General features: G+C 63.7%; 1 protein-coding gene across 1 annotated transcript; it reads left to right on the top strand.

The window, feature by feature from the left end:
* The first annotated feature begins 280 nt into the window (after positions 1-280).
* On the top strand, positions 281-19,326 carry TAF6 (TATA-box binding protein associated factor 6). Its single transcript, XM_065658098.1, is given in 15 exon segments — positions 281-586; positions 2,102-2,188; positions 2,295-2,448; positions 4,124-4,180; positions 4,932-4,987; positions 4,989-5,052; positions 6,166-6,287; positions 7,426-7,503; positions 7,591-7,692; positions 8,942-9,124; positions 10,588-10,662; positions 12,604-12,729; positions 15,517-15,690; positions 17,228-17,431; positions 18,014-19,326. Coding segments are annotated over 15 exon segments (1,965 nt in total). The 5' UTR covers positions 281-433; the 3' UTR covers positions 18,344-19,326.
* The last annotated feature ends 60 nt before the right edge of the window (positions 19,327-19,386 follow it).

The raw sequence follows: 19,386 nt of genomic DNA, 5'->3' as shown, positions 1-19,386 counted from the left end.
CCCTTGGCCCCGCCCACCACTCCGCAGGTCCTGTCAGGGCGATAGTGACTCCCCTCCCAACCCCTCCTCCCGCCGCCCCCCCTTTCTGTGCATTTAATATCGCGATAATTGCGCCCCGCTGTACAGACGGCTGCGATTCGTGTGTGGGGAGGGTCGGGTTGGGGGCGGGGGGGGGGTGTGCCTTCTTTTTTTTTTTTTTTTTTTTTTTTTTGGTGGGGGGCGGGGTGGTGTTAAACGCGCTCCCACAATCCCGCGCGGCCAGGACCTGGCGCTGAGGGGGCGGAGCAGCCGGGGTGGCGGCGGCAGCGGCCGGGGGACCGGCGGACCGGGGGACCCGGGGGACCGGCGGACCGGGGGACCGGGTGACCGGGGGACCGGGGGGACCGGCGGACCGGCGGACCGGGGGCCCGGGGCCGGGGCGGCGGCAGCGGCCATGGCGGAGGAGAAGAAGGCCAAGCCGAGCCCCACGCAGCTGCCGGCGGAGTCGCTGCGCGCCATGGCCGAGGCGCTGGGGCTGGGGGTGGCCGAGGACACCTGCCAGCTGCTGGCCGAGGAGGCCACGTACCGGCTCAAGGAGGTGGCGCAGGTGGGGACGGGGGGACAGGGGGACGGGGGGATATGGGGACAGGGGACATGGGGACAGGGGGACAGGGGGATATGAGGATATGGGGATATGGGGGGGCGTCGGGGACACCCCTGGGGTCAGGGGGGAACAAGAGGACACAGGGACACTCTGTCCGCCCGAAATCGGGTCCCCAGGGGGACCCAAACCCCCCAGATTTGAGGCACAAGGGGGGGTGACAACCGCCTTTGTGACCCCCCCAAACCCCCTTTGTGACCCCCATAAACCCCCTTTGTGACCCCCCCAAACCCCTTTGTGACCCCATAAACCCCTTTGTGACCCCATAAACCCCTTTGTGACCCCCCCAAACCCCCTTGTGACCCCATAAACCCCCTTTGTGACCCCCCCAAACCCCCTTGTGACCCCATAAACCCCCTTTGTGACCCCCCCAAACCCCCTTGTGACCCCATAAACCCCTTTGTGACCCCCCAAACCCCCCTTTGTGACCCCCATAAACCCCTTTGTGACCCCCATAAACCCCTTTGTGACCCCCATAAACCCCCTTTGTGACCCCCATAAACCCCCTTTGTGACCCCATAAACCCCCTTGTGACCCCATAAACCCCCTTGTGACCCCCCAAACCCCCTTTGTGACCCCATAAACCCCCTTTGTGACCCCATAAACCCCTTTGTGACCCCCCCAAACCCCCTTTGTGACCCCCATAAACCCCTTTGCGACCCCCATAAACCCCCTTTGTGACCCCATAAACCCCCTTGTGACCCCATAAACCCCCTTGTGACCCCCCCAAACCCCCTTTGTGACCCCATAAACCCCCTTTGTGACCCCATAAACCCCTTTGTGACCCCCCGAAACCCCCTTTGTGACCCCATAAACCCCCTTTGCGACCCCCCCAAACCCCCTTGTGACCCCATAAACCCCCTTTGTGACCCCATAAACCCCTTTGTGACCCCCCAAACCCCCTTTGTGACCCCCATAAACCCCTTTGTGACCCCATAAACCCCCTTTGTGACCCCTATAAACCCCCTTTGTGACCCCATAAACCCCCCCTGACCCCCCCAAACCCCCTTTGTGACCCCCCCAAACCCCCTTGTGACCCCCCAACCCCCCTGACCCCCCCAAACCCCCTTTGTGACCCCATAAACCCCCTTTGTGACCCCCCAACCCCCCCTGACCCCCCCAACCCCCTTTGTGACCCCATAAACCCCCTTTGTGACCCCCCCAAACCCCCTTTGTGACCCCCATAAACCCCCCTGACCCCCCCAAACCCCCTTTGTGACCCCCATAAACCCCCTTTGTGACCCCATAAACCCCCTTTGTGACCCCCCCCAAACCCCCTTTGTGACCCCTATAAACCCCCTTTGTGACCCCATAAACCCCCCCTGACTCCCCCAAACCCCCCTTGTGACCCCATAAACCCCTTTGTGACCCCCCCAAACCCCCTTTGTGACCCCCATAAACCCCCTTGTGACCCCATAAACCCCCCTGACCCCCCCGTACCCCCTTTTTCCCCCCCCCCAGGACGCCCTCAAGTTCATGCACATGGGCAAACGCCGCAAACTCACCACGGGCGACGTCGACTTCGCTCTCAAGCTCAAAAACGTCGAGGTACCAGCGACACCCCCCAAAATCTGTGGGGGGGACCCCGACCCCCTCATCAGCACAGGGCGGGGGGGTTTGGGGTCCCCCTGACCCCCCGTTTTCCACCCCCCAGCCCCTGTACGGGTTCCACGCGCCCGAGTTCATCCCGTTCCGCTACGCCAGCGGCGGGGGCCGCGAGCTGTATTTTTACGAGGAAAAAGAAGTGGAGCTGAGCGACATCATCAACACGCCCCTGCCCCGCGTGCCCCTCGACGTCTGCCTCAAGGGTGGGGACCCCGCTTTGGGGGGAATTCCCGGGATTTTGGGTCCGGGGGGGGGCTTTTGTGTCTGTTTATTGTGCTTTGACGCCGCCGTTTTGGGGCCCTGAGGTGATTCTGGCGCCGTTTTGGGGCCGCTCTCTTAATCGAAAATCCCCGCATCGGTTGGTTTTTGGGGAAAACTCACAAATTCCGAACGTTTTTCTGCATTATGTCATAAAATTGAGGGCAAAAATCCCCAAATTGGTGCCCCTGGAGCCGCCATTTTGGGGCCCTGAGGTGATTCTGGCGCCATTTTGAGGCAGTTTTGGGGCCGCTCTCTTAATCGAGAATCCCCACATCGGTTGGTTTTTGGGCAAAACTCACACATTCCAAAACTTTTTCTCCAATGTATCATGAAATCGAGGCTAAAAACCCCAAATTGGTGCCCCTGGAGCCGCCGTTTTGGGCCCTGAGGTGATTTTGGGGCCATTTTGGGGCCCTGAGGTGATTCTGGCGCCGTTTTGAGGCAGTTTTGGGGTCGCTCTGTTTCTCAATAATCCCCGCCTCAGTCGCTTTTTGTGCAAAACTCACAAATTCCAGGGGTTTTTCTTCATTACGTAATAAAATCGAGGCTCAAAACCCCAAAATTAGTGCTCCTGGAGCCGCCATTTGGAGCCCTGAGGTGATTTTGGGGCCGTTTTGAGGCAGTTTTGGGGCCGCTCTCTTAATCGAGAATCCCCACATCAGTCGCTTTTTGCGCAAAACTCACACATTCCAAAACTTTTTCTCCAATATATCATGAAATCGAGGCTAAAAACCCCAAATTGGTGCCCCTGGAGCCGCCATTTGGAGCCCTGAGGTGATTTTGGGGCCGTTTTGGGCCCTGAGGTGATTCTGGCGCCGTTTTGAGGCAGTTTTGGGGCCGCTCTCTTAATCGAAAATCCCCGCATCGGTTGGTTTTTGGGGAAAACTCACAAATTCCGAACGTTTTTCTGCATTATGTCATAAAATTGAGGCCAAAAATCCCCAAATTGGTGCCCCTGGAGCCGCCATTTTGGGCCCTGAGGTGATTTTGGGGCCATTTTGAGGCAGTTTTGGGGCCGCTCTCTTAATCGAAAATCCCCGCATCGGTTGGTTTTTGGGCAAAACTCACAAATTCCGAACGTTTTTCTCCATTTTATCATAAAATTTAGACTAAAAACCCCAAATTGGTGCCCCTGGAGCCGCCATTTGGAGCCCTGAGGTGATTTTGGGCCCGTTTTAGGCCTTGAGGTGATTCTGGCGCCGTTTTGAGGCAGTTTTGTCGCTTTCTTAATTGAGAATCCCCACATGAGTCGCTTTCTGTGCAAAACTCAAAAATTCCACACATTTTTCTCCGTTATATCGTGAAATCGAGGCTAAAAACCCCAAATTGGTGCCCCTGGTGCTGCCATTTTGGGCCCTGAGGTGATTTTGGGGCCATTTCGGGCCCTGAGGTGATTTTGGGGCCATTTCGGGCCCTGAGGTGATTTTGGGCCATTTTGGGCCCTGAGGTGATTTTGAGGCCATTTCGGGCCCTGAGGTGATTTTGGGGCCATTTTGGCCCCTCTGAGGTGCTTTTGATGCCACAATTTTGAGCCCTGGGGTGATTCCGGCGCCAAAACCTTTAAAGTTTAGTTACGAAATTTATTTTTGTTTTTCGTAAACCCCCGTTTGTTCGCAGCTCATTGGCTCAGCATCGAGGGGGTACAACCGGCGATCCCCGAAAATCCCCCCCCGGGTGAGTGACCCCCCTGTCCCCTCCATGGGGGGGTTTTTGGGGGTGTCACCCCCCTGTCCCCTCCATGGTGGGGTTTTTGGGGGTGTCACCCCCCTGTCCCCTCCATGGGGGGTTTTTGGGGTGTCACCCCCCTGTCCCCTCCATGGGGGTTTTTGGGGTGTCACCCCCCCCGTCCCCTCCATGGGGGGGTTTTTGGGGGTGTCACCCCCCTTGTCCCCTCCATGGGGGGGTTTTTGGGGTGTCTGACCCCCCCGTCCCCTCCATGGGGGGGTTTTGGGGGTGTCACCCCCCCCCGTCCCCTCCTGGGGGGGGTTTGGGGGTGTCACCCCCCCCCTGTCCCCTCCATGGGGGGGTTTTTGGGGTGTCACCCCCCCTGTCCCCTCCATGGGGGGGTTTTTGGGGTGTCACCCCCCTGTCCCCTCCATGGGGGGGGTTTTGGGGGGTCTGACCCCCCTGTCCCCTCAGGGGGGGATTTTGGGGGTGTCACCCCCCCCCGTCCCCTCCATGGGGGGGTTTTGGGGGTGTCACCCCCCCCGTCCCCTCCATGGGGGGGTTTTGGGGTGTCACCCCCCTGTTCCCTCCATGGGGGGAATTTTGGGGGTATCACCCCCCCCGTCCCCTCCATGGGGGGGTTTTTGGGGGTATCACCCCCCCCGTCCCCTCCATGGGGGGGTTTTTGGGGGTGTCACCCCCCTGTCCCCTCCATGGGGGGGTTTTTTGGGGGGTCTGACCCCCCATTTTTCTCCCCCAGCCCCCAAGGAGCAGCAAAAGGCCGAAGCCACCGAACCCCTCAAGGCCACCAAACCGGGGGCAGGAGGAGGACGGGACCCCCAAGGGGAAGGGCCACGGGGGGGCCCCCCCAGATGGAAAAGGTTTTTGGGGGGGGTCTGTGGGGTTTTTGAGGGGGTTTGGGGGGGATCTCTGGGGTTTTCGAGGGGTCTCTGAGGGGTTTGGGGAAGTCAATGGGGGTTTGGGGGGGTCCTTGGGTTTTTGGGGGGGTCCCTGGGGGGGTTGGGGGGTCTCTGGGGTTTTGGCGGGGGGGCGTTTGGGGAGTTTTTTGAGGTTTCTGGGGCGTCTCTGGGGTTTGGGGTTCCCTGGGGGGGGTTAATAGGGGTCTGTGGGGTTTGGGGTTCCCTGGGGGGGGTTTTAGGGGTCTGTGGGTTTGGGGTTCCCTGGGGGGGTTAATAGGGCTCTGTGGGGTTTGGGGTTCCCTGGGCGGTTTGGGGGTCCGTAGGGGGGTTAATAGGGGTCTGTGGGGTTTGGGGTTCCCTGGGGGGGTTAATAGGGGTCTGTGGGGTTTGGGGTTCCCCGGGGGGCTTGGGGGGTCCGTAGGGGGGTTAATAGGGGTCTGTGGGGTTTGGGGTTCCCTGGGGGGGTTAATAGGGGTCTGTGGGGTTTGGGGGTTCCCTGGGGGGTTTGGGGGTCCCTGGGGGGGTTCATAGGGGTCTGTGGGGTTTGGGGTTCCCCGGGGGGCTTGGGGGGTCCGTAGGGGGGTTAATAGGGGTCTGTGGGGTTTGGGGGTTCCCTGGGGTGATTAATAGGGGTCTGTGGGGTTTGGGGTTCCCTGGAGGGGTTCATAGGGGTCTGTGGGGTTAGGGGTTCCCTGGGGGGGTCAATAGGAGTCTGTGGGGTTTGGGGTTCCCTGGGGGGGGTTTTAGGGGTCTGTGGGGTTTGGGGTTCCCTGGGGGGGTTAATAGGGGTCTGTGGGGTTTGGGGTTCCCTGGGTGGTTTGGGGGGTCCGTAGGGGGGTTAATAGGGGTCTGTGGGGTTTGGGGTTCCCTGGGGGGGGTTAATAGGGGTCTGTGGGGTTTGGGGTTCCCTGGGTGGTTTGGGGGGTCCGTAGGGGGGTTAATAGGGGTCTGTGGGGTTTGGGGTTCCCCGGGCGGTTTGGGGGGTCCGTGGGGTGTTTGGGGGCCTGTGTGGGGTCGGGGTGAGCCCGGCCCCGTTGCTCGGGCCCCCGCGGTGACGCTGCCCGCGCCGCGCAGGGAAGGAGGGCGCCGCGGTGCGGCTGAAGCCGCGGCGGGTGCACGAGCTGTCGGTGGAGCAGCAGCTGTACTACAAGGAGATCACCGAGGCCTGCGTGGGCTCCTGCGAGGCCAAGCGCGCCGTGAGCCCCCCCCGCGCGCCCCCTCAGCCCCGGGCCCCCCGCGGCCGCCCTGCTCCCCCTGTGTCCCCGTCCGCGCCACGGCCCGCTCCGCGCTCAACTCTTGGGGCTGCTGCTGTCCCCAGCCCCCTCCCTCGTCCCTCGGGGTGTCCCTCGGGGTGTCCCCTTGTCCCTTGGGGTGTCTCCTTGTCCCCTGGGGTGTCCCCTGGGGTGTCCCCTTGTCCCCCGGGGTGTCCCCTGTGGTGTCCCCTCGTCCCCTGTGGTGTCCCCTGGGGTGTCCCCTCGTCCCTCGGGGTGTCCCTTGGGGTGTCCCCTTGTCCCCCGGGTGTCCCCTCGTCCTCGGGGTGTCCCTTGGGTGTCCCGTTGTCCCCTGTGGTGTCCCCTGGGGTGTCCCCTCGTCCCTCGGGTGTCCCTTGGGGTGTCCCCCTGTCCCCTGGGGTGTCTCCTTGTCCCCTGACGTGTTCCCTTGTCCCCAGGGTGTCCTCTTGTCCCCCGGGGTGTCCCCTGGGGTGTCCCCCTGTCCCCTGGGGTGTCCCCCTGTCCCCTGACGTGTCCTCTTGTCCCCAGGGTGTCCTCTTGTCGCCAGGGTGTCGCCTGGGGTGTCCCCTTGTCCCCTGGGGTGTCCCCTTGTCCCCTGGGGTGTCCCCCGGGGTGTCCCCTTGTCCCTTGGGGTGTCACTTGGGGTGTCCCCTTGTCCCTTGGGGTGTCTCCTTGTCCCTTGGGGTGTCACTTGGGGTGTCCCCTTGTCCCTTGGGGTGTCCCCCTGTCCCCCAGGGTGTCCCTTGGGGTGTCCCCTTGTCCCCCGGTGTGTCCCCTTGTCCCCTGGGGTGTCCCCCTGTCCGCCGGGGTGTCCCTCGGGCTGTCCCCTTGTCCCCCGGGGTGTCCCTTGGGGTGTCCCCTTGTCCCTTGGGGTGTCTCCTTGTCCCCCGGGGTATCCCTCGGGGTGTCCCCTTGTCCCTCGGGGTGTCCCCTGACATGTTCTCCTGTCCCCTGGGGTGTCCCCTTGTCCCCGGGGTGTCCCCTGACGTGTCCCCTTGTTCCCCGGGGTGTCCCCTTGTCCCCTGACGTGTCCCCTGTCCCCGGGGTGTCCCTCGGGGTGTCCCCTGTCCCCGGGGTGTCCCCATGGTGTCCCCCTCCCCAGGAGGCCCTGCAGAGCATCGCCACCGACCCCGGCCTGTACCAGATGCTGCCGCGCTTCAGCACCTTCATCTCCGAGGGGGTGAGTCCCCGTGTCCCCCTCGTCCCCACCGCGGGTGGCGAAACGGCCCAGGGGACACCCCCCGGTGACGCTTTTGTTGTCCCCGAGGTGCGAGTGAACGTGGTGCAGAACAACCTGGCGCTGCTCATCTACCTCATGCGCATGGTGAAGGCGCTGATGGACAATCCCACGCTGTACCTGGAGAAATACGTGAGTGTCCCCCTGTCCCCAGTGTCCCCCTGTCCCCATGTCCCCTGATGGACAATCCCACGCTGTACCTGGAGAAATACGTGGGTGTCACCTTGTCCCCAATGTCCCCGTGGGTCGCTGTGTGTTCCCATGTCCCATAATGGACAACCTGACACTTTATTTGGAGAAATATGTCCCCGCTATGTCCCCACCATGTCCCCCCCTGTCTCCAATGTCCCCAGTGTCTCCCCATGTCCCCAGTGTCCCCCATGTTGCCAATGACCTCAGTGCTGCCCCATTGTCCCCCATTGTCCCCCATTGTCCCCCATGTCCCTGATGTGCTCAATGTCCCCCATGTCGCCCATTCCCCCTCATCCCCCCCATGTCCCCGATGTCCCCATGTCCCCACGTCCCCCGTGTCCCCCATGTCGCCCATTCCCCCTCATCCCCCACAGGGTCCCCGATGTCCCCATGTCCCCCGTGTCCCCCATGTCCCCCATTCCCCCTCATCCCCCCCATGTCCCCGTGTCCCCATGTCCCCACGTCCCCCATGTCCCCCATGTCGCCCATTCCCCCTCATCCCCCACAGGGTCCCCGATGTCCCCGATGTCCCCACGTCCCCCGTGTCCCCCATTCTCCCTCATCCCCCCCAGTGTCCCCAAGGTCCCCGATGTCCCCAATGTCCCCGATGTCCCCATGTCCCCAACGTCCGCAGCTGCACGAGCTGCTCCCGGCCGTCATGACGTGCATCGTGAGCCGCCAGCTCTGCCTGCGTCCCCGTGTCCCCACGTCCCCCGTGTCCCCCATTCCCCCTCATCCCCCCCAGTGTCCCCAATGTCCCCGATGTCCCCATGTCCCCAACGTCCGCAGCTGCACGAGCTGATCCCGGCCGTCATGACGTGCATCGTGAGCCGCCAGCTCTGCCTGCGTCCCCGTGTCCCCATGTCCCCTGTGTCCCCCATGTCCCCCATTCCCCCTCATCCCCCCCAGTGTCCCCAATGTCCCCGATGTCCCCATGTCCCCAACGTCCGCAGCTGCACGAGCTGATCCCGGCCGTCATGACGTGCATCGTGAGCCGCCAGCTCTGCCTGCGTCCCCGTGTCCCCATGTCCCCACGTCCCCCGTGTCCCCCATGTCCCCCATTCCCCCTCATCCCCCCCAGTGTCCCCAATGTCCCCAATGTCCCCATGTCCCCCATGTCCCCCATTCCCCCTCATCCCCCCCAGTGTCCCCAATGTCCCCGATGTCCCCATGTCCCCAACGTCCGCAGCTGCACGAGCTGATCCCGGCCGTCATGACGTGCATCGTGAGCCGCCAGCTCTGCCTGCGCCCCGACGTCGACAACCACTGGGCCCTGCGGGACTTCGCCGCGCGGCTGGTGGCGCAGCTCTGCAAGAACTTCAGCACCACCACCAACAACGTGCAGCCGCGCGTGGCCAAGACCTTCACCAAGGTGTGGGGCGGGATGTGGGGCAGCTTATGGGGCTGTGGGGCAGCTTATGGGGCTGTGGGGCTGGTGGCGCAGCTCTGCAAGAACTTCAGCACCACCACAATTAATGTCCGGCCACAGGTGGCCAAGACCTTCCCCAAGGTGTGGGGCAGGATGTGGGGCAGGTTATGGGGCTGTGGGGCAGGTTATGGGGCTGTGGAACAGCTTATGGGGCTGTGGGGCTGGTGGCGCAGCTCTGCAAGAACTTCAGCACCACCACAATTAATGTGTGGCCACAGGTGGCCAAGACCTTCCCCAAGGTGTGGGGCAGGATGTGGGGCAGCTTATGGGGCTGTGGGGCAGGTTCTGGGGCTGCGGGGCAGATGTGGGGCTGGTGGTGCAGCTCTGCAAGAACTTCAGCACAACAATTAATAATGTGCAGCCAAGAGTCGCTAAAAGCTTCACCAAAGTGTGGGGCAGGATGTGGGGATGTGGGGCTGGATGTGGGGTGGGATGCAGGGCAGGACGTGGGGCAGGTTGTGGGGCAGATCTGTGGGGCAGGACTGGGCACTGTGGGGCAGCTGTGGGGCAGATCTGCGGGGCAGGCTGTGGGGCAGGACTGGGCACTGTGGGGCAGATCTGTGGGGCAGATCTGTGGGGCAGGACTGGGCGCTGCGGGGCAGCTGTGGGGCAGATCTGTGGGTCAGATCTGCGGGGCAGGACTGGGCACTATGGGGCAGCTGTGGGGCAGATCTGTGGGGCAGGCTGTGGGGCAGGACTGGGCGCTGCGGGGCAGCTGTGGGGCAGATCTGTGGGTCAGATCTGTGGGGCAGGACTGGGCGCTGCGGGGCAGGTTGTGGGGCAGATCTGTGGGGCAGATCTGCGGGGCAGGACTGGGCGCTGTGGGGCAGATGTGGGTCAGATCTGTGGGTCAGATCTGTGGGGCAGGACTGGGCACTATGGGGCAGATCTGTGGGGCAGGACTGGGCACTATGGGGCAGCTGTGGGGCAGATCTGTGGGTCAGATCTGCGGGGCAGGACTGGGCACTATGGGGCAGCTGTGGGGCAGATCTGTGGGTCAGATCTGTGGGGCAGGACTGGGCACTGTGGGGCAGCTGTGGGGCAGATCTGTGGGGCAGGACTGGGCACTGTGGGGCAGCTGTGGGGCAGATCTGTGGGTCAGATCTGCGGGGCAGGACTGGGCACTGCGGGGCAGCTGTGGGGCAGATCTGTGGGTCAGATCTGCGGGGCAGGACTGGGCACTATGGGGCAGCTGTGGGGCAGATCTGTGGGGCAGGACTGGGCACTATGGGGCAGGTTGTGGGGCAGATCTGTGGGGCAGATCTGTGGGGCAGGACTGGGCGCTGCGGGGCAGCTGTGGGGCAGATCTGTGGGGCAGGCTGTGGGGCAGGACTGGGTGCTGCGGGGCAGCTGTGGGGCAGGCTGTGGGGATGTGGGGCAGCCCCATAGATCCCCCCTCTCCGCAGAGCTGGGTGGACGACAAGACCCCCTGGACGACGCGTTACGGCTCCATCGCGGGGCTGGCGGAGCTGGGCCCTGACGTGAGTGTCCCCGATGTGTCCCCAGCGTGTCCCCAGCGTGTCCCCGACGTGTCCCCGACGTGTCCCCGACATCGCCAGCCCCACATCTGCCCCACATCCGCCCCACAGCGTCACGTCCCCTTTTACCTGTCCCCTCAATGGTCCCTTTAACGTCCCCCAATGTCCCTTTGATGTTCCCCTCAACGTCCCCTCTGTGTCCCCTTAATGTCACCTCAGTGTCCTCCCAGCGTCCCCTTAATGTCCCCCAGTGTCCCCCTTTGTCCCCCCAATGTCCCCTCAATGTGCTTTTAATGTCCCCTCAATATCCCCCCAATGTCCCTTTGATGTCCCCTCAATGTCCCCTTTATGTGTCTTTAGTGTCCCCCAACATCCCCTCAGTGTCCCCTCAATGTCCCCTCAATGTGCCTTTAGTGTCCCCTCAGTGTCCCCTCATTGTCCCGCAACATCCCCTCGGTGTCCCCCGCAACGTCCCCTTGATGTCCCCTCGATGTCCCCTCGGTGTCCCCCCAATGTCCCCTTGGTGTCCCCCCAACGTCCCCCCAATGTGCCCTTAATGTCCCCTCGGTGTCCCCCCCAATGTCCCCTCGATGTCTCCTTGGTGTCCCCCCAATGTCCCCCCAACGTCCCCTCGATGTCCCCTCAGTGTGCCCCCAACGTCCCCTCAGTGTCCCCTCGGTGTCCCCCCAATGTCCCCTCGGTGTCCCCCCAACGTCCCCCCAATGTGCCCTTAATGTCCCCTCGATGTCCCCTCGGTGTCCCCAACATCCCCCCGGTGTCCCCCCAATGTGCCCTTAACGTCCCCTTGGTGTGTCCCCAACGTCCCCTCGGTGTCCCCTCAATGTCCCCCCGGTGTCCCCCCAATGTGCCCTCAATGTCCACTCGGTGTCTCCAACGTCCCCTCGGTGTCCCCCCAACATCCTCTCGGTGTCCCCCCAACGTCCCCCTGGTGTCCCCGCGGTGTGTCCCCAACGTCCCTGTGGTGTCCTCTCGGTGTCCCCCCAACATCCCCTTGATGTCCCCGCGGTGTGCCCCCAATGTCCCCGCGGTGTCCCCAACGTCCCCGTGGTGTCCTCTCGGTGTCCCCCCAATGTCCCCCCAACGTCCCCTTGATGTCCCCTCGGTGTCCCCGCGGTGTCCCCAACGTCCCCGCGGTGTCCCCTCGGTGTCCCCCCAATGTCCCCCCAACGTCCCCGCGGTGTCCCCTCAGTGTGTCCCCAACGTCCCCGCGGTGTCCCCGTGGTGTCCCCAACATCCCCGCGGTGTCCCCGTGGTGTCCCCTCGGTGTGTCCCCAACGTCCCCGTGGTGTCCCCTCGGTGTGCCCCCAATGTCCCCGCGGTGTCCCCAACGTCCCCGCGGTGTCCCCTCGGTGTCCCCCCAATGTCCCCCCAACGTCCCCGCGGTGTCCCCTCGGTGTGTCCCCAACATCCCCGCGGTGTCCCCGCGGTGTGTCCCCAACGTCCCCGCGGTGTCCCCTCGGTGTCCCCCCAATGTCCCCCCAACGTCCCCGCGGTGTCCCCTTGGTGTGTCCCCAACGTCCCCGCGGTGTCCCCTCGGTGTGCCCCCAATGTCCCCTCAGTGTCCCCAACGTCCCCCTGGTGTCCCCGCGGTGTGTCCCCAACGTCCCCGCGGTGTCCCCTCGGTGTGCCCCCAATGTCCCCTTGGTGTCCCCAACGTCCCCGCAGTGTCCCCTCAGTGTGTCCCCAACGTCCCCTTGATGTCCCCTCGGTGTGTCCCCAACGTCCCCGCGGTGTCCCCTCGGTGTGCCCCCAATGTCCCCTTGGTGTCCCCAACGTCCCCTTGATGTCCCCTCGGTGTGTCCCCAACGTCCCCGCGGTGTCCCCGCGGTGTCCCCCCAATGTTCCCCCAACGTCCCCGCGGTGTCCCCTCGGTGTGCCCCCAACGTCCCCTCGGTGTCCCCAACGTCCCCGCGGTGTCCCCAGGTGATCAAGACGCTGATCGTGCCGCGGCTGCCGGTGGAGGGCGAGCGCATCCGGGCCATCCTGGAGGGGCCGGTGGTCAGCACCATCGACAAGATCGGCGCCGACCACGTGCAGACGCTGCTGCTGGTACCGGCACGGGGGCGAGACGGCGGCGCCGCGGCCGCCTCGGAACGCAAAATCACGCCCGCAGAGTCGCGCCCGCAGAGTCGCGCCCGCAAAGTCGCCTCGAAGCGCAAAATTGTGGCCCCAAAATCGCCTCGAAACACAAAATCGCGCCCACAAAGTCGCCTCGAAGCGCAAAATCGCAGCCCCAAAATCGTGGCACCAAAATCGCCTCGAAACGCAAACCCGTGCCCTCAAAATGGCACCAAAATGGCCTCGAAACGCAAAATTGCGGCCGCAAAGTCGCCTCGAAACGCAAAATTGTGGCCTCAAAATGGCACCAAAATGGCCTCGAAACGCAAAATTGCGGCCGCAAAGTCGCCTCGAAACGCAAAATTGTGGCCTCAAAATGGCACCAAAATGGCCTCGAAGCGCAAAATCGTGGCCCCAAAATCGCCTCGAAACGCAAAATCACGCCCGCAGAGTCGCCTCGAAGCGCAAAATCGTGGCCCCAAAGTTGCCTCGAAGCGCAAAATCGCGGCCCCAAAATCGCCTTGAAACGCAAAATCGTGGCCCCAGAATCGCGGCCCCAAAATCGCCTCGAAGCGCAAAATCGCGGCCTCAAAATGGCACCAAAATGGCCTCGAAACGCAAAATCGTGGCCCCAAAATCGTGGCACTAAAATGGCCTCAACGCAAAATCGTGGCCTTAAAATGGCACCAAAATGGCCTTGAAACGCAAAATTGTGGCTGCAAAATCGCCTCGAAATGCAAAATCGTGGCCTCAAAATGGCACCAAAATGGCCTCGAAACGCAAAATTGTGGCTGCAAAATCGCCTCGAAACGCAAAATCGCGGCCGCAAAATCGTGGCACCAAAATCGCCTCGAAACGCAAAATCGCGGCCCCAAAATCGCGGCCCCAAAATCACCTCGAAGCGCAAAATCGTGGCCGCAAAATGGCCCCGAAACGCAAAATCGTGGCCCCAAAATCGCCTCGAAACACAAAATCGTGGCCGCAAAATGGCCTCGAAACACAAAATCGTGGCCGCAAAATTGTGGCCGCTAAATGGCCTCAAAACGCAAAATTGTGGCACCAAAATTGCCTCGAAACGCAAAATCGCGGCCGCAAAGTCGCCTCGAAACGCAAAATTGTGGCATCAAAATCGCCTCGAAGCGCAAAATCGCGGCCCCAAAATCGTGGCACCAAAATCGCCTCGAAACGCAAAATCGCGGCCGCAAAATCGCCTCGAAACGCAAACCCGTGCCCTCAAAATGGCACCAAAATGGCCTCGAAACACAAAATTGTGGCCCCAAAATCGTGGCACCAAAATCGCCTCGAAACGCAAAATCGCGGCCGCAAAGTCGCCTCGAAATGCAAAATCATGGCACCAAAATCGCCTCGAAATGCAAAATCGCAGCCGCAAAATGGCACCAAAATGGCCTCGAAACACAAAATCGCGGCCGCAAAGTCGCCTCGAAACGCAAAATCGTGGCCCCAAAATCGTGGCACCAAAATCGCCTCGAAACGCAAAATCGTGGCCGCAAAACGGCCTCAAAACGCAAAATTGTGGCACCAAAATCGCCTCTAAATGCAAAATCGTGGCCACAAAATGGCCTCGAAATGCAAAATCGCAGCCGCAAAGTCACCTTGAAATGCAAAATCGCGGCTGCAAAATGGCCTCAAAACACAAACTGGCGCCAAATAGTGATTTTATGGGGCTGGCGGTGGCACTTGGGGCTGGACGGGACACCCGTGGCTGGTCACACGTGTCCCCCCCGTCCCCCTGTCCCCATGTCCCCTATGTTCCCATGTCCCCCATGTCCCCATTGTCCCCCATGTCCCCTGTGTCCCCATGTCCCCCATTGTCCCCCATTGTCCCCCATTGTCCCCCATGTCCCCATTGTCCCCCATGTCCCCCATGTCCCCCATTGTCCCCCATTGTCCCCCATTGTCCCCCATGTCCCCATGTCCCCCATTGTCCCCCATTGTCCCCCATTGTCCCCCATGTCCCCATTGTCCCCCATGTCCCCATTGTCCCCCGTGTCCCCTGTGTCCCCATGTCCCCCATTGTCCCCCATTGTCCCCCATTGTCCCCCATGTCCCCATTGTCCCCCATGTCCCCCATGTCCCCCATTGTCCCCGTGTCCCCGTGTCCCCCATGTCCCCCATGTCCCCCATTGTCCCCGTGTCCCCATTGTCCCCCGTGTCCCCCATTGTCCCCATGTCCCCCCATGTCCCCCCATGTCCCCCATGTCCCCCATTGTCCCCCATGTCCCCATTGTCCCCCATGTCCCCCATGTCCCCGTGTCCCCCATTGTCCCCATTGTCCCCATTGTCCCCCATTGTCCCCCATGTCCCCCTTGTCCCCATGTCCCCCATGTCCCCCATTGTCCCCATGTCCCCGTGTCCCCATGTCCCCATTGTCCCCCATGTCCCTGTGTCCCCCATGTCCCCATGTCCCCCATGTCCCCATTGTCCCCCATGTCCCCCATGTCCCCGTGTCCCCCATTGTCCCCATTGTCCCCATTGTCCCCATTGTCCCTCATTGTCCCCCATTGTCCCCCATGTCCCCATGTCCTCATTGTCCCCCATGTCCCCCATGTCCCCCATGTCCCCATTCTCCCCCATGTCCCCCATGTCCCCCATGTCCCCCCTGTCCCCATGTCCCCCATGTCCCCATTGTCCCCATGTCCCCATTGTCCCCCCGTGTCCCCCATGTCCCCATGTCCCCATTGTCCCCCATGTCCCCATGTCCCCCATGTCCCCATGTCCCGTGTCCCCTGTCCCCTCACTGTCCCCCTGTCCCCACAGAAGCACTGCGCCCCCGTGCTGGCCAAGGTGCGCCCCCCCCCCGACGCCCCCGACTCCTACAAGAGCGACTTCGGCTTCCTGGGGGCCACGCTGTGCGCGCACGTGGTGAAGGCCCGCGCGCAGGCCGCCCTGCAGGCCCAGCAGGTCAACAGGACCACGCTGACCATCACGCAGGTGGCGCGGGGACGGGGGGACCTTGGGGGACCTGGGGGGACCTTATTTGGGGACCTTTGGGGACGTAGGGAGGGGGCACGTTGAGCCGCACGCGTGGCGAAGGCCCCGGCGCAGGCCGCCCTGCGGTCCCAGCAGGGCAACCCGACCAGCGCGCGGGGACATGGGGACACTTTGGGGACATGGGGACACTGCGGGGGGACGCGGGGGGACATTTGGGGACACGGGGGGGCGACAAGAAGGGGGCACGTTGAGCCGCACGCGTGGCGAGGGCCCCGCAGGTCGAGAGAACCACGAGGCGGGTGGGGCTGGGGGCGCGGGGGGATGGGAAGGTGACATTGAGGGGACAATAAGGTGACATTGGAGGAGCGTTAAGGTGACAATGGGGAGACGTTAAACTGTCCCATTGCCTCCATTGTCCCCTCACTGGCCCATTGTCCCCATTGTCCCCTCACTGTCCCATTGTCCCCATTGTCCCATTGCCCTCATTGTCCCGTCACTGTCCCATTGTCCCCTCACTGTCCCATTGTCCCCATTGTCCCATTGTCCCGTCACTGTCCCATTGCCCTCACTGGCCCATTGTCCCCTCACTGTCCCATTGTCCTATTGTCTCATTGTCCCCTCACTGGCCCATTGTCCCATTGTCCCCATTGTCCCATTGTCCCCATTGTCCCATTGTCCCGTCACTGTCCCATTGTCCCCTCACTGTCCCATTGTCCCATTGTCTCATTGTCCCTTCACTGGCCCATTGTCCCCATTGTCCCCTCACTGGCCCATTGTCCCATTGCCCTCATTGTCCCATTGCCCTCATTGTCCCATTGTCCCCTCACTGGCCCATTGTCCCATTGTCCCCATTGTCCCATTGTCCCGTCACTGTCCCATTGTCCCCTCACTGTCCCATTGTCTCATTGTCCCCTCACTGGCCCATTGTCCCCTCACTGGCCCATTGTCCCATTGCCCTCATTGGCCCATTGTCCCGTCCCTGGCCCACTGTCCCATTCTCCCCACTGTCCCATTGTCCCATTGTCCCCATTGTCCCGTCACTGTCCCATTGTCCCCACTGTCCCATTGTCCCCACTGTCCCATTGTCCCCATTGTCCCGTCACTGTCCCATTGTCCCCACTGTCCCATTGTCCCCACTGTCCCATTGTCCCCATTGTCCCCATTGTCCTGTTGTCCCATTGTCCCCATTGTCCCGTTGTCCCATTGTCCCCACTGTCCCATTGTCCCCACTGTCCCATTGTCCCCATTGTCCCGTTGTCCCATTGTCCCCACTGTCCCATTGTCCCGTCACTGGCCCGTTGTCCCATTGTCCTGTCCCTGTCCCATTGTCCCATTGCCCCCATTGTCCCATTGTCCCCACTGTCCCATTGTCCCCATTGTCCCCTCACTGTCCCATTGTCCCCGTTGTCCCGTTGTCCCGCCGCTGTCCCATTGTCCTGTCACTGTCCCATTGTCCCCACTGTCTCATTGTCCCTGTTGTCCCCACTGTCCCACTGTCCCGCTGTCCCGCTGTCCCGCTGTCCCGCTGTCCCCGCAGCCCCGGCCCACGTTGACGCTGAGCCAGGCTGCGCAGGGCCAGGGGGCCCCCCCGGCGCGCGTGCCGCCCCCCGGCATCATCAAGGTCCCGGGCGCCATCACCCTGCCCGTGATGTCCCGGCCGGCCACGCCCACCCAGCCCTCCCCTCCCCCCACCAAGTTCATCGTCATGTCCTCGGCCTCGGGGACCAGCGCGTCACAGCAGGTACGGGGGCGGGGGCGGGGGGACAGGGGGACGTGGGGACAGGGGGACGTGGGGACAGGGGGACATGGGGACAGGGGGACGTGGGGACAGGGGGACATGGGGACATGGGGACAGGGGGATGTGGGGACAGGGGGACATGGGGACATGGGGACAGGGGGATGTGGGGACAGGGGGGGACGTAGAGGGGATACGGGGGGGAAATGGGGACGTGGGGACATGACATGGGGACATATCATAGGGGAGGGGGACATGGGGAGGGAGGGGACACGCTGCCCCAGTGTCCCCAACATCCTCATGTCTGCAAATTGTTCCCAATGTCCCCATGTGCCCCTGTCCCCATGTCCCCATATCCCCCTGTCCCCATATCCCCCTGTCCCCCATGTCTCCCTGTCCCCACGTCCCCATGTCCCCACGTCCCCACATCCCCCTGTCCCCCTGTCCCCACGTCCCCCTGTCCCCACGTCCCCCTGTCCCCATGTCCCCCTGTCCCCCTGTCCCCACATCCCCCTGTCCCCATGTCCCCCCGTCCCCACGCTGTCCCTGTGTCCCCACGCCGTCCCCCGTCCGTCCCCGTGTCCCCAGGTGATCACGTTCAGCACCAGCCCGGCTCCCGCCGCCACGTCCCCGGTCACCACCAGCGTCCCCAGCGTCCCCAGCGTGCAGCCCGTGGTCAAACTGGTGTCGGCCGCCCCCACGGTGCCCAGCGCCACCGTCACCGGCGTCCCCGGCGTGCCCGGCGTCCCCGGCAGCGTGCAGAAGTACATCGTGGTGTCCCTGCCCCCCGCCGGGGACGCCAAGGGCGCGGCGCCGCAGCCCTCGCCCCCCGCGCCCGCCCCGGCCGCGGACAGCCCCCAGCCCCCCCCGGCCAGGGCCAACGGCGCCGCCGCACCGTCCCCACAGCCCGCCCAGTGACACCGGGACACCGGGGACACCGGCGTCCCCACAGCCCACCCAGGGACACCGGGACACCGGGGACACCGGCGTCCCCACAGCCCGCCCAGGGACACCGGGACACCGGGGACACCGGCGTCCCCACAGCCCGCCCAGGGACACCGGGACACCGGGGACACCGGCGTCCCCACAGCCCGCCCAGGGACACCAGGACACCGGGGACACCGGCGTCCCCACAGCCCGCCCAGTGACACCGGGGACACCGGCGTCCCCACAGCCCGCCCAGGGACACCGGGACACTGGGGACACCGGCGTCCCCACAGCCCGCCCAGGGACACCGGGACACCGGGGACACCGGCGTCCCCACAGCCCGCCCAGTGACACCGGGACACCGGGGACACCGGTATCCCCACAGCCCGCCCAGGGACACGGGGACACTGGGGACACCGGCGTCCCCACAGCCCGCCCAGGGACACCGGGACACCGGGGACACTGGGGACACCGGTGTCCCCACAGCCCTCCCAGTGACACCGGGACACCGGGGACACCGGTGTCCCCACAGCCCGCCCAGTGACACCGGGACACCGGGGACACCGGCGTCCCCACAGTCCGCCCAGGGACACCGGGACACCAGGGACACCGGCGTCCCCACAGCCCGCCCAGTGACACCGGGACACCGGGGACACTGGGGACACCGGCGTCCCCACAGCCCGCCCAGGGACACCAGGGACACCAGTGACACCAGTGTCCCCCCAGTCTGCCCAGTGACACCAGTGTCCCCCAGTGTCCCCCCACTCCACCCAGGACACCAGTGTCCCCCAGTGTCCCCCAGCCCGCCCAGTGACACCAGGGACACCAATGACACCAGTGTCCCCCCAGTGTCCCCCCAGGCTGCCCAGTGACCCCCCGTGTCCCCCCGGTGTCCCGGGACCCCTTGGGGTGACCCCCCCCGGGAACTATGTGCGACTGCCTGTAAAAAACCAATAAACTCCCAGTTCAGCCCAGTTCGTTCCAGTCCCAGTGCCCCCCAGTCCCTCCCAGTGTCCCCAGTTCCTCCCAGTCCC

Source organism: Caloenas nicobarica, unplaced genomic scaffold (assembly GCF_036013445.1).
Source record: "Caloenas nicobarica isolate bCalNic1 unplaced genomic scaffold, bCalNic1.hap1 Scaffold_522, whole genome shotgun sequence".
In the NCBI taxonomy this organism is placed as follows: domain Eukaryota; kingdom Metazoa; phylum Chordata; class Aves; order Columbiformes; family Columbidae; genus Caloenas; species Caloenas nicobarica.
Note: the sequence above shows the minus strand (reverse complement) of the source record. Positions and strands in the feature narration are given on the sequence as shown.